Source organism: Enoplosus armatus, chromosome 10 (assembly GCF_043641665.1).
Source record: "Enoplosus armatus isolate fEnoArm2 chromosome 10, fEnoArm2.hap1, whole genome shotgun sequence".
Taxonomy (NCBI): Eukaryota; Metazoa; Chordata; class Actinopteri; order Centrarchiformes; family Enoplosidae; genus Enoplosus; species Enoplosus armatus.
This window is the reverse complement of record NC_092189.1, coordinates 11,091,922-11,103,983: the sequence shown is the minus strand read 5'-3', so window position 1 is coordinate 11,103,983 and position 12,062 is coordinate 11,091,922. Positions and strand designations below refer to the sequence as shown.

Sequence of the window (12,062 nt, the reverse complement as noted above, 5' to 3'; positions counted from 1 at the left end):
CATTTTTGTACAAAAACATATAAAACACAACATTTTTAACCCATTAAACTTTGAGTTTCAAGGCCATCCTTTCTCACATCAGGGGGCACACTAGAGGTTGGCCTTTTGCAGGGGGGAGGTGTTCCTCCTGCTTCTGTAGAGGATAGTGGTCTGCCACACTTGATTTTGCCCTTTCCTGCGCTTGTGAGAGAGGTGCCAACAGCAGCTTGAAACCTTCGCAGGGGCATGGGTTTCTGCTTGGGCTTCAATTTCTTCTGGTGCACTGCATGTGTCTGATTGTATACATCAGGTTTTTCAGGAAAAACGAATATCACACTGATGATGTAGAGGTCTCAAAAACTCATGTATCAAATATGATACACTTGGCATTACAGCGTTAATGTTGCAGCTGGTAAAGGTGGGGCTTATTTTAATTACTTTACATACTGCTTGGTAGCTTGTGAATTCCCCCCCAGGGATCAATAAAGTATTATCTTAACTTATGATAAGACATCATCATTTATTTGTAGATTATATTTTTCATTATTAATCTGAATCTGCAAAGTAACTAAAGTTATCAAATAAATTTAGTGGAGTAAAAAGTATAATAATTCCCTTTGAACTGTAGTGGAGTAGAAGTATAAAGTACAAGTCGAAATCGTAAGTACAGTAAATAGGCTACTTTCCACTACTGAAAATATTTTACTTTTTACTCCACTTCATTTATTTGACATCTATAGAGCACCAGTACTGTAAAATCAATAAGGTATTTCTGATTCTGATTCTAATTCTGAATTTGTAGATTAAAAATATAAAAGAAAAAAATTAATTGTGATGCATTAATAGCCTATATATATATATATAACAACACAACAGTCTGAAGTAGTTAAAATTAGATCCACCTCGACCAGCTGCTGGACAGCAATGAAATGCTGCAGACACAATAATTCATCAGTAACAATTATAATCAATCATAAAATATAACACTGACATTGGCCATTTTGCTGCATTAGTATATTTGTTGCTGATAATATCCGTGTAATAATAATAATAATAATAAACGACGTTTCTTGTTAATCATTTGTTTATTTATCACCCAATACCTGTATTTCTTGGCTTAGCTGTTTTATGGCCCCTGCGGGTCGACGTCCCTCAAAGATTGCCTGCGTATGACGTCACTGTCCTCTCCTCCTGCTTGCGCTGTTTCAATACAGTTCAGCAGCCGCTGTAACGTTAAAGTCCTCAGAGGGCGGAATAAGGAGCAGTCAGTACTTGAGGAACAAACAAGTAGGCTTCCAAAGCAGGAAATTAGAGTGCGGACCCAGTCTGGAAAAGGTAAGATAATTGTCTTTTGAAGGGGGTTTTGAAATACTCATGTTGTCGTTGAACACAGCAGCGGCTAACATTATCGCCAGCTGTTAGCTTGGACGGGCTGTGCGTTAACAGGCTAAACGGCTTGTTGTTTGTGGTTTGTTGCAGCAACGAACCGCGGTCTGTTTTTAGCTCGTCAGTCAGGATCAAACCACTTCATTATGGTTACTCACCTGTTAACAATGCCAGGATACAAGTCAGTGTATCATCTGCATGCAACGAGCTGAAGCCATATTACATATTTGCTGTCATATAATGCAGGCGTTACCATACTAACCTCTGGTTACCGGTTTGTCATTTTAATATACTTGAGGCACATCCTTATATGCAAAACACTTAAACATCAATCATTACACCCTATCTAATATGCATAAGAAGGAACTAAGTTATCAGTATTTGTTATTTTATACTGTCTGTCTTTTGTCTTTTTGGCACTAAATGAATGCAGTTTTTCTCCTGTATATGGGAAGAAATAATACATTCTACCTTTGATGGGAGATATGGGTCAGATCATGACACTATCATGATATTTTCGATTGAGTAACCCTTTATAGATTAAATAACCAGATAAACATGTCTGATTTCTGCTAATATAGGGAGGCTAATTAGCAAAATATCAAGGCACTTTATCACATTGATCCTATAAATATAGCACTGTCATTAAGCAATGGTAGCCTAATATAACGAGAGACTCGACAAAATCTCTGATGCTAAATATATCCCATAGTATATATCCTCCCAGCTCAACCTCTACTTGATTAAACAACTATGAAACTATTAACTATTTCACAGGACTCCCTAAACCAGACAACTGGCATCTTCAGACTCTTCTCTAGGAATCATATAAAGCCTTATTGGATGTAATCAAACCCAAATATCTGTGTATATATATAAATAAATATATGTATATGTGTCTTTTCAGAAATAAATACCACTGGTCACCCCGCCCACAGCACACTTTTGGCTGAGGAACCTGCGCAGCCTGTCTGAGCCTGCCAGCAACAGCAGGTTTAGTGGAGACATACCTGTAGTGTGCAATGGCTCTGTTGACCCTGCATAGGCTGCCATCCATCTCCACCGCTCCAGTGAGTTCAGCCATCCTCGTGCCTTGTTGTACTCAATCAAATTGGGCATGTTGCATCAAATCCTCAGATAAGAAATTGTTTACCTGTGCGTTACAAAAGGTGATTCAGAACTATAACAGCTGTTCATGCTGGACCCTCCAAGTCCTGCATGAAGAGCGCTTCCTAAATGTGTCCCTTTTGTGGATATCATCACTGCATTTGCCTGAAGGATAATGAGGCTGTTTTGTTTTTCAGTTGCTGCCAGGGACGTGATTGCATTGTTAGGCCTACAGGGCAAACATGCCACAGATATAGGGGTCATCAAAGTGATGTAGCTCCCATTCAGTCATTACAGTGATATCAGAGAGTGATTAGATCACCTTCTGTCTGTCTAAATGTCACTGTTGTTGTTGTTGTTGTTGTTGTTGTTGTTGTTGTTGTTGAATGCATTCATATAAACTGTATCATCAGTCTCTGTCTTTAACTTTGTCTCCTCTCCTCTCATTCAGTCACTCTATCCTGGAGATTATTTAACTTTACATCCAAGGCCTGGCTTGTGTTCTGCTCTTTGTCATTGCCAACTAAACCATACATGACCTGACTGTGGGTCCAAGTCTCATTTTTTGCATATGTTGTCACAGAACCTAATCACTCTACTATCTTAACTTGTGTTCTCTCCTTTTTTTTTTCTTCTTCAAACCCTCTTCGTTCCTCTCCTGGCTCCTGCCCACTTCTCCTCTTTAATTTCTTTTTTTTTTTTTTCTTGACTCTGTCTGGACTTGTCAGTTGCGTAACAGGTAATGTTACTGTCTCAAGTTTCTTTCTCCTTATACCCTTGTTACTACTGCTACTTCTCTCTCTCTCTCTCTCTCTCTCTCTCTCTCTCTCTCGTTTCTTTCTACCTCCCCTCTCTTGCATTGTATTCCCCTTTATTATCCTTCTATAACTTCACTGCCAATTTCTTTATTTAAATTTTTTCCCTTTAGTGCCCTCTTCCCTATGCTTACATATCACTCTTTGTATCTGTTTCCTCACTTCAGCTTTCCACTGCACCTTATCTGTGTTGCACCACATTTCACCCGAGAAATTACTGAAGTTTTTTTTTCCCGGCCACTTTTCAACAGGAATAATTTGTCACACACTGGCTCCAATGCTCCCAGAGAGTTTGTTACAGCATTTCAACACTTAGTCTTCATCAAGTCAGAAACGTGCCCATTTGGGAGCATTAGAAACAGTGTGCATAGCATTCTCATATCAATTAGTGTATTACAACTCCAGCATCTGCTGAGAACTTTATTTGAGATGTGCATATGTCAACTCTTTTTCACAATTACAAACAGAAACGTTACTGTCTGCTGGATTGTATAGAACAGACCCTTTGATTAAAGAATAGTATAAAAATCATCAACAAAAAACATTTGAGATAGCATAACGTAGGTTTGGACACAAAAACTGAATCGGACACAAACACGTTAGAGGCTACATATTTTTAATTTCCGGTCGTCTTGATGAGGCTTGTGATTTATTATATTTTTTTTAAGGACGAGACTCTCCAGAGAAGAGGGAGACTACAGAAAAGGTAGATGTACACCAGTGTCATCTAACAAAATCCCAGTTGGTAGATTACAGCAGCATTATGCTAACTGATCTCTGTCCATCTGTAGGGAGAGCTTTGCCCTCGTGAAGGGGGCCGTCCTTCTTCTGGAAGATGGCGAGAGGGGGGGCCTTGACGAGACTGATCCCACTCCAACTTCTCCTGTGAAGGAAGGCGGTGGAGCGTCAGACGCACGGGGCAGACAGCTTCATGCCATGGTTGAACTGCTCAGACCAGAAGACACCATCAAGCTGGTGAGGCCTCATGTGTGCGTGCATGTTTGTGACCTAGCTGAGTAAACATGTGCAATCATATCTCAGGTAAAGGACGTAACATCAGTGTGCTGAGTTCAGTGTCTCTTTACACTAGCATCAATCAGATACACAGGATCGGTATTGGTGCCAACCTTATTAAGTGCATCAGTTACATTCATTCAGTCACGGCGGTTAGCTAATTTCAGTTTTTAGTTCCTCAGCCTCGTGTTACTTTACATAGAAATAATTCCAATGAAGTGAGGTATACAGATTTTGGGAGAAAAAGAGCACGGGTATCTAGCTGGAGGGTGCATCACCCACAAAAAAACGCATTTGAGAGCAGTTCTGACTATTGGCGTAATTCACATCTATATAAGAACTAACATGTCGTTCAGTCTGAGGGACAGTCACACATGAGGTTTAAACATTGGTCCAACAGTTTACCTGTGAATAAAGATGAAGCTTGATGTGATACACCAGAGCAGTCACTCTAAATGCAAAACGTCTCACACACACACATCATCCAATCAATTTAATGTAGTTTGTTTTTGATTGTGGTTGTTGTAATCAAGTAATTGTGCAAATGTCAGTGGACAGTGTGATGTGGCTGTGACACATCAGGTAGACAGTCATATTCTGTACATTGTTAAGGACAACGTGGCCACAGGATATCAACTTTTAATGTAGACATGTAAGCCAAATTCCACATCAGTGGACTATACTGGTAGCTTTGAATGTTTCAGCCCATAAGTGCAAAATTTTACGGATGCTTTCCTCTGATTTTGAGATTGACCAGCAAGTTTAGCAGGCAGCTGCTGGATTCATTTCCGCTCCAGAATATGAAAACATTCTTGATATGGGTAATCCATCACGCTTAGTCAGGTTTCATTTTTGTGTCAGTCATGTTATTATTGTATGATAACATAGCTGAAATCATGAAAAAATCAAATACACAAAAGCAAATGTGGAAATCTTCTTGTTCAGTAGTCAGCTCTTAAAGTCACAGGTTTAAGAGCTTCCCACAAGGACACCACTTTACTATCAGTTCTGTTACAATTGTGGAACTTAGTTAATGGTGAATGTATAACAAATGGTGCAATATCTACATCTCACTATGTGCAATACAGTATAATTCCTTTACCTTTCTTTCTTTTGTTCTGTGAATTTGTAAATTTGTAAATTATAGTTGTTTTTTTAGTTTTAGTAGCTTTTTTATAACGGTCCTTATTGTTTTTATTTATTATATTGTGATTTTTCTGCTTATGTCTCTGCTATTGCACTATCCTGTATGCTGCTGGAACAATGCAGATTTCCCCACTGAGGAATTAATAAAGGATTAATTTATCTTATCTTATCTTAAAACGTAAAAAGAAGCTGTGTATGGTTGGACTATAGCCAGCGTCTCTGTAAACACAATATTGACTTCCTTGATTTGTTTTTCCCTGGAAGGCCAATGGAAATATTTTGCACTGTGTGTAATCAGGTTTATTTGGTTCAATGAATAACTTCAGACTTCAGAGGAATACATTACATGAAATTTACTTGGCTGCCTTTCTTTTTGTCTCCTCCCTATCTCTCACATCCTCTTGTCGCTCTGTCACGCAGGCGGTGCAGCTGGAGTCTGTGAGCTCAGTCAGGGTCCGGTATCTGATCGTTGTCTCCACCCTCAACAACAAACAAGAGAGCATCCTGCTGGGAATGGATTTCCCCAACTCAGACAGGTGTGTGTAACCAAGATGCTGGTGCACTGTGTCACAAAGATAAGATTTCCATTCAGTTCATTTCTGGTTTAACTTTGACGAGTTAACCCTCCTTCCCTGTCTTGTGTCTCTGTGCCCTCCCTGCCTCTCTGCAGTGATCAGTGCACTATCGGCCTGGTTCTGCCGGTGTGGAGCGACACACAGGTGTATCTAGACGGAGATGGGTAAGAAGCATTTTAAAAAAGGGAGTGAGGATTGAATTAAAAGTGTAAAAGCACAGGCAAGGAGTTAGTGAGGCTGCAGCACAGACGGTGCAGCTTGATATCGGGGATTCTGGCCAGAGTTAATGTGAATGAGTAATGTCTCTATTTCTGGAGCTGAATCATTCTCCATAAATTACAACTACCCCTATCACTTACTCAGGACCTTACATAAGCATGGAGATCATGTGCTTTTGCAATGAAATGAAAGTGAAGAATGATTGGCTTCTTTCTGTGTCAGTATGAAAAGGATAGTGAGAGTTTAGCTGCTAAATATACCCCCTGGTTGCATCGTGGTGCATCCAGAACCCCAAATGTCCACTCCAACTCAATTTTAGTGTAAATCTCATCCAGCGACAATTTGATTAAACTGGTTGAGGCTGTTTTTTGGCTTGTGGCCACTCATTACAGTGTTCCTTATAAATGTGGCAACTCCTTAGCCGTCGATGCTCAGTGGAGGATGTAGAGAAGGGGCACTGTGAAACGGAGAATTAGCAGCTCTTAAAACAGTCGGGCTAACACGGCGTGGTGGCTCTGCTGTCGACTGCTGCGTTTGAACTAATCTGCCGTCACATGCCGAGTGTGTCGTACATGGCACTTTGGCTGCCGTGTCACACCAGCAGGTTCACTCTCATCAGGCTGAATCACACCTCCAACTGTGCTATGTTCTCTCTTTCTCTCTCTGTCTGTCCTCTCATTTTCATTCTCCACTTTCTTCACAAGAACCATCTCTAATTTACACTGAATAATCAGTCTGTCTGTCCACTAATGCTTCTTAGTATTACTTCCTCATTTCTCTCTTTCTTCTCTTTACCTCCCTCTGATTTCATTATTGTTGCTCATATTTCTTTTTTATCACATTAGCAATTTCAAAATACAGTACATGACAGTCCACCTTTTCTGTCTTTTTACCACAGTGGTTTTAGCGTGACCTCAGCTGAAGAGACCAGAATTTTTAAGCCTGTTTCCATGCAGACCATGTGGTGAGTGAAAATGCTGACACCCATGTGTTAAAACATTAATGTCCTTACTATGGCACTCAGTTCATCACTTCCTAAATAACTTATCAACAACTACATGACCGTCCCCCGCTTTGAATCTTGAGACTACCGCATTGTTAATTAACCTCTGTTAACCTTCTGAGATGTTTAGTATCCTCAAATATACATTATCTCCTGCCCCCCCTCCTCCCCACCACTGTAAGGTCAGTGCTGCAGGTGTTGCATGGCTGCTGTGAGCGGGCGGTCAAGGCAGTGGTGATCCCAGGCAATGGCCTGGAGTGGGCCCAGCACTACCAGCAGCACATCGAGTCCGACCGCTTCTGCCTCAACGAGTGGGAGGCCATGAACGACCTGGAGTCGGTCCGAAGGGACAATGATGGACAGAGGTGAGTGAAGTACAAGTACCTCTAAACTGTAGTGTAGTATAGTACTTATATATATTTATATTACATATATTTAGTTACATTCCACTCCTGTTCTTTAAATGTGGAAATAAAATGAAAATTGTCGTCCGTTCTTATTGCTGGTGCACACATGTCAGCTTATACTAACTTTCACTTTTTCTTGTGCGGAAAGCTCGGCAGACAGAATTTCCAATGAGGCACTGATCAAAGAGCACCTGAGAGACATCATGAGGACTGAAGACCTAGACAACCTCACGTCTAAAATAGTAAGACATATAGACATATGGGCAGATGTAAAGAGGAAGTTGGCTTGAATAAAGTCAGAGAACTACTGGAGCATGGCTGAGGAAAGTAAAAGATAAAAAAAGGAGAATGTATGCATGGCTGTATAATTTGATCTTTCCTTTGCTGTTGTAGGTGCACTCTGCCCTGAAGACCAGGATGGGCTTCGACGTGAGACCCTTTAAGGAATACATTGACAACGAGATCCTGGTCACCATGGCTCAGATGGACAAGCCCTCCAAAATATTTGACTTCCTTTACCTGGTGAGTGATTGCTCGGCTTCAAAGACAGTAAAACGCTTTATTTTACCACCATGGTGAGAAGCCTTTCTTATGCTTTAGTCAATAAACTGACGGAAGTGTGCTTTCACCAGGATGTTGTGATGTGACTGTTACTTCCCCTTTGTAGGAGATCTGTGTTGACTGTGATAGGGAAGAGGACTCTTTGTGCCCTCGACTGAACCTCTCTGTCTTTATCTGGTTTCAGGGCTCGGAGTGGAACGCAGCGAACTTTGAGGAGCTGCAGAAAAACAAGTCAGTGTTTTCACCTGCAACATTTTCTATAGCTCTGTGTATTATTGTTGTTGTCTATTTTCCATTGTCTCATGACATGGGTGATACTCAATTGTGTCCTGTGTTTTTTCTGAGTCACCACTGTGGCTCTAAGTTTGTGTCTGCATGTGTTTCAGTATTGGCTATATTCTGAATGTGACGAGGGAGATTGACAACTTTTTCCCCGAGTCTTTCACTTACATGAACATCAGAGTGTATGATGTGGAAGCCACTGACCTGCTCCCCCACTGGACAGACACATACAACTTCATCAACACTGCAAGGTAGTCCTGAAGCCCCACACACACCAGAAGACACTTACAATCCAAACTTGTGAAATTGTGCTTTCTTTTTGTAGATTACAGTTGTAGACAAGCACATTGCTATCATATTTCTGTCATTAACCACATCACATTTAGATTTGTTCAATTACTAGCCATAAAAATCACCATCAACATGCGTCATATACTTGTGACTGCTCCAATTAGCCTGAAGCTCAATCAGAAAGGGGAATGTTTGACACTTGGCTCTTGGCAGTTGCCAGGCAACCAGCGGAGACTCCAGGGAGTTACTTTGTTTGGCCAAGATATAGTCCTAAACATAACCCCTCTGTAAAACAGTGTTTTTACACTTCAGATTAAACAAATAATTAGTGAGTTTTAGAGGTTTTGGTTGGCAGATTCTTTTTTGTACCTTTGTACAGAGTCAGGCTAGCTGTTTCCTCCTGTTTCCAGTCTGAATGCTAAGCTAATCTCACCGGCTGCTGGCTGTAGCTTCATATTTAGCATACACGTATGAGAGTGTTATCCATCTTCTCATCTAACTCTCTGCCAGTAATATTTCTCAAAATGTCGAACTATTCCTTTATATCATACACTTACATATACTAGCTTTCCCTTACCTCAAACTCAAACTGAAACTCATTTGGGAAATTTCATTTTTTTAACAGGAAAATAGTGCTTCTGTATTTTTCAATTGCATTTGGTGACCAAAATCCCTGAGTGAGCTTCTCTTGATCTCTGTGTATGGCAGGAAGAGTGGACAGGCGGTGTTGGTGCACTGTAAGATGGGCGTTTCTCGCTCTGCGTCCACGGTGATCGCCTACGCCATGAAGCAGCAGCACTGGCCACTGGATGTGGCGCTGGCCTACGTTGAAGATCGCCGGTCCATCATCAAGCCCAACGAGGGCTTCATGAAGCAGCTCCAGACCTACAACGGCATCCTCAACGCAAGGTGGGGCATGGCGTTGGGCCTAACGCTGCATGAAGATCTCTATTCCAGCATTGCTGACATGAAAATAAAGACGATTACTATTTTAAGAAAATATTTTTTTAAATTTAGTTTGCCGCTGTCTGTGGTTATTTAGGTATTTATTTGTGGGCTCATGTGAGGACTGTGCTGTATATGCCTTCATCGTTGCAGCCAGCAGCGTCACAGCGCCCTCTGGAGGCGAAAGTCCAGAGATCAAAGACAAAAGTCAATACGCAAGGAGGAGGGAGGGGAGGAACGAAAGCCAGAAGAGGAAGAGGAGGACGATGAGGGACTCGATGATGAGCTGTATGATGATGAGGATGTAGAGAGTCCAGATGAAAAAGATGATCCAGAGGAACATACAGAGGTAAAGTTACATCACTGATATGTTATTAGCATTTTAAATCCTGCAGATTTAGGTCTTCAATCGTTTTTATCTTCCCAAACACACCCAGGTGTTTGAAGAGCCCTCACCCCAGTCTGAGACCAACCAGGGACCCGGGCAGACAGGACCGCCAGGCCTCAATCCTGTTATCACAGTGAATGAACCAGACAAGGTGAGCAGACAGCCCGACACACACTGCACTGATTCTGTCTGATCTCACTCCTTCACTAAAAGTTTTGTTCTTTTTCTTTCTCTCTCTCACCTCAAGATCGCTTCAAGCGTTAGTCGCAGTGGCAGGATGAACCTCTTCTCCCTCATGCAGTCCATTAGTGAGCTAGATGATGTGGATAAAGGACAGGTAGGTGAAGCTGAGTGCCAGTCTCTCGTTCACCCTCTTAATAGTTTGGCTGGTGGAAATTCATAATTCTACATACACTTAGAATGTGCTGTTACTGATTCAGTTTTTTTAGCTTCCTTTTTGATTTAATGTTGACAACAGTCAGTTTTAGTTCAGTGCCAGTGCTGATTACATTTATCTGCTCTATAAATTACTCCCCTGCTTCTTTGTTCTTTTCAAAGCTGCCTGGCAGTCCGAGGCGGTCTCCAGGGCAGCGGCGGCGTAGCCAAGGGCGACGGGGTCTGATTCACCAGAAAGCATGTGTGGATGTTTCACCTGAACCGCGAAGCCTGCCGGATGCTGGTCAAAGCAAAACCTAAAGTGATCAAAGAGATGGGAGAGAGGGGAGAGGGGGGGAGGGGGGTGGGCGTAGAAAGGAGGTAACAGAAGTCCTGAGGGAGAAAACACCTGAAGGAAAGTGTGCTCCAGTAACATGCCAAGGTTTTTATACACTGATTTACTGCTTTATATTTTAGATGATGGAAGTTTTTAATTTATGTTTAGCAGGTCTTTCATTGCATATCTCATTATTATTATTATTATTATTATTATAACTGATGATAAAAGGATCTTGCTGCAGTATTGCTATACCAGTGAAAGCCAGGTTATCTGCTGGCTGAAGTGATTATCAGTGTTGTTTTATTATAGTGTTTTTAGGACACATCTTGCCACATACAGACGTACCGGTCTCTCCCCCCATGTACTGTCTTCCCTTCTTCAGCTCTCTCATCACCACTCCAGAAATGATATCTATGCAATTACTGTTCTCCTTTACTTTCCTCTGAACATGGACTGTTTTTGTAGGACTGTTCTCTCTCATCAGAAGTCTTTTTCATATCCAAGCTGTGCATTATGGACCAAGTCAGGGCCAGTTTTATGGCACAAGCATGTTTGCCAAACAATGTATTCCAATGTGCCAATTAATATATATATATATAATTGAAAATCTTTATCATGTTAGTATGTTAAGAACCAACATCACTCATTTTTATTTCCTCTATTTAAACACCAGGGCTGTATGAGTGCCTTCAACCTGAGAATGAGACACAAACGCTATGACTGGTGTTTTTACGGCGTGGTGGCTGCAGGTTGTCTGTATCTCACTTTGGTTTGATTGCAGTATAAATGTGACTTCCCAAGGTTTTGCATGTATGCATACAGTATATATGTATCCACACATAATTGCTGATGACCCTGGTGCATGTTATGTATTTTTATACCAATATGTGAGAGCAAATTGTTCAGGGTTTTCTCACGTATTTATATTGACATTTAATGGATCGAGGTTTTCAGACTTTTGATCATTAGATGCTGATGTGGAATATTCTTATTTTATGCTGGTGTTATTTTTTTATCCAGTGAGCCCAAGCTAAAGCTTACTTCATTTAACCTGCATGCTGACCGTTAAAGAACACATGCACTTTATAATCCCACAACACACACACACTGTTCCCACTGCCTGAGCCAACGTCACACTGTAATATGATTAAAATGATCAGTGATTCATTTTTTTTTATGTTGTCCACATCTCTAAGCCTTGTTGTATAAGCTATCCACTGTCTGCCCCT

The 12,062-nt window shown here is 41.1% G+C and overlaps 1 protein-coding gene across 2 annotated transcripts; it reads left to right on the top strand.

The window, feature by feature from the left end:
- The first annotated feature begins 1,223 nt into the window (after window positions 1–1,223).
- ssh3 (slingshot protein phosphatase 3) lies at window positions 1,224–10,819 on the top strand. Of its 2 annotated transcripts, XM_070913352.1 has the most exons (17): window positions 1,224–1,314; window positions 2,273–2,435; window positions 3,956–3,993; window positions 4,079–4,262; window positions 5,868–5,983; window positions 6,118–6,186; window positions 7,140–7,205; window positions 7,427–7,609; window positions 7,800–7,893; window positions 8,045–8,173; window positions 8,397–8,443; window positions 8,599–8,745; window positions 9,494–9,694; window positions 9,884–10,079; window positions 10,168–10,269; window positions 10,366–10,455; window positions 10,677–10,819. In XM_070913352.1, exons 2-17 carry the CDS (start codon window positions 2,388–2,390, stop codon window positions 10,812–10,814), a joined length of 1,848 nt encoding a protein of 615 aa, XP_070769453.1. In that variant the 5' UTR covers window positions 1,224–1,314; window positions 2,273–2,387; the 3' UTR covers window positions 10,815–10,819. The 2 variants fall into 2 exon arrangements, with proteins under 2 accessions (XP_070769453.1, XP_070769455.1); XM_070913354.1 differs by lacking the exons at window positions 1,224–1,314; window positions 3,956–3,993 and having other exon boundaries at window positions 2,299–2,435.
- Window positions 10,820–12,062: the final 1,243 nt, after the last annotated feature.

Bases quoted from the DNA above. Each gene is read 5' to 3' on its own strand.
- ssh3 (XM_070913352.1), top strand. From the start codon at position 2,388: ATGGCTCTGTTGACCCTGCATAGGCTGCCATCCATCTCCACCGCTCCA. The intron at 10,080-10,167 runs GTAAAGTTACAT...AAACACACCCAG, and splicing joins ATCCAGAGGAACATACAGAG to GTGTTTGAAGAGCCCTCACC. The intron at 10,270-10,365 runs GTGAGCAGACAG...TCTCACCTCAAG, and splicing joins CAGTGAATGAACCAGACAAG to ATCGCTTCAAGCGTTAGTCG.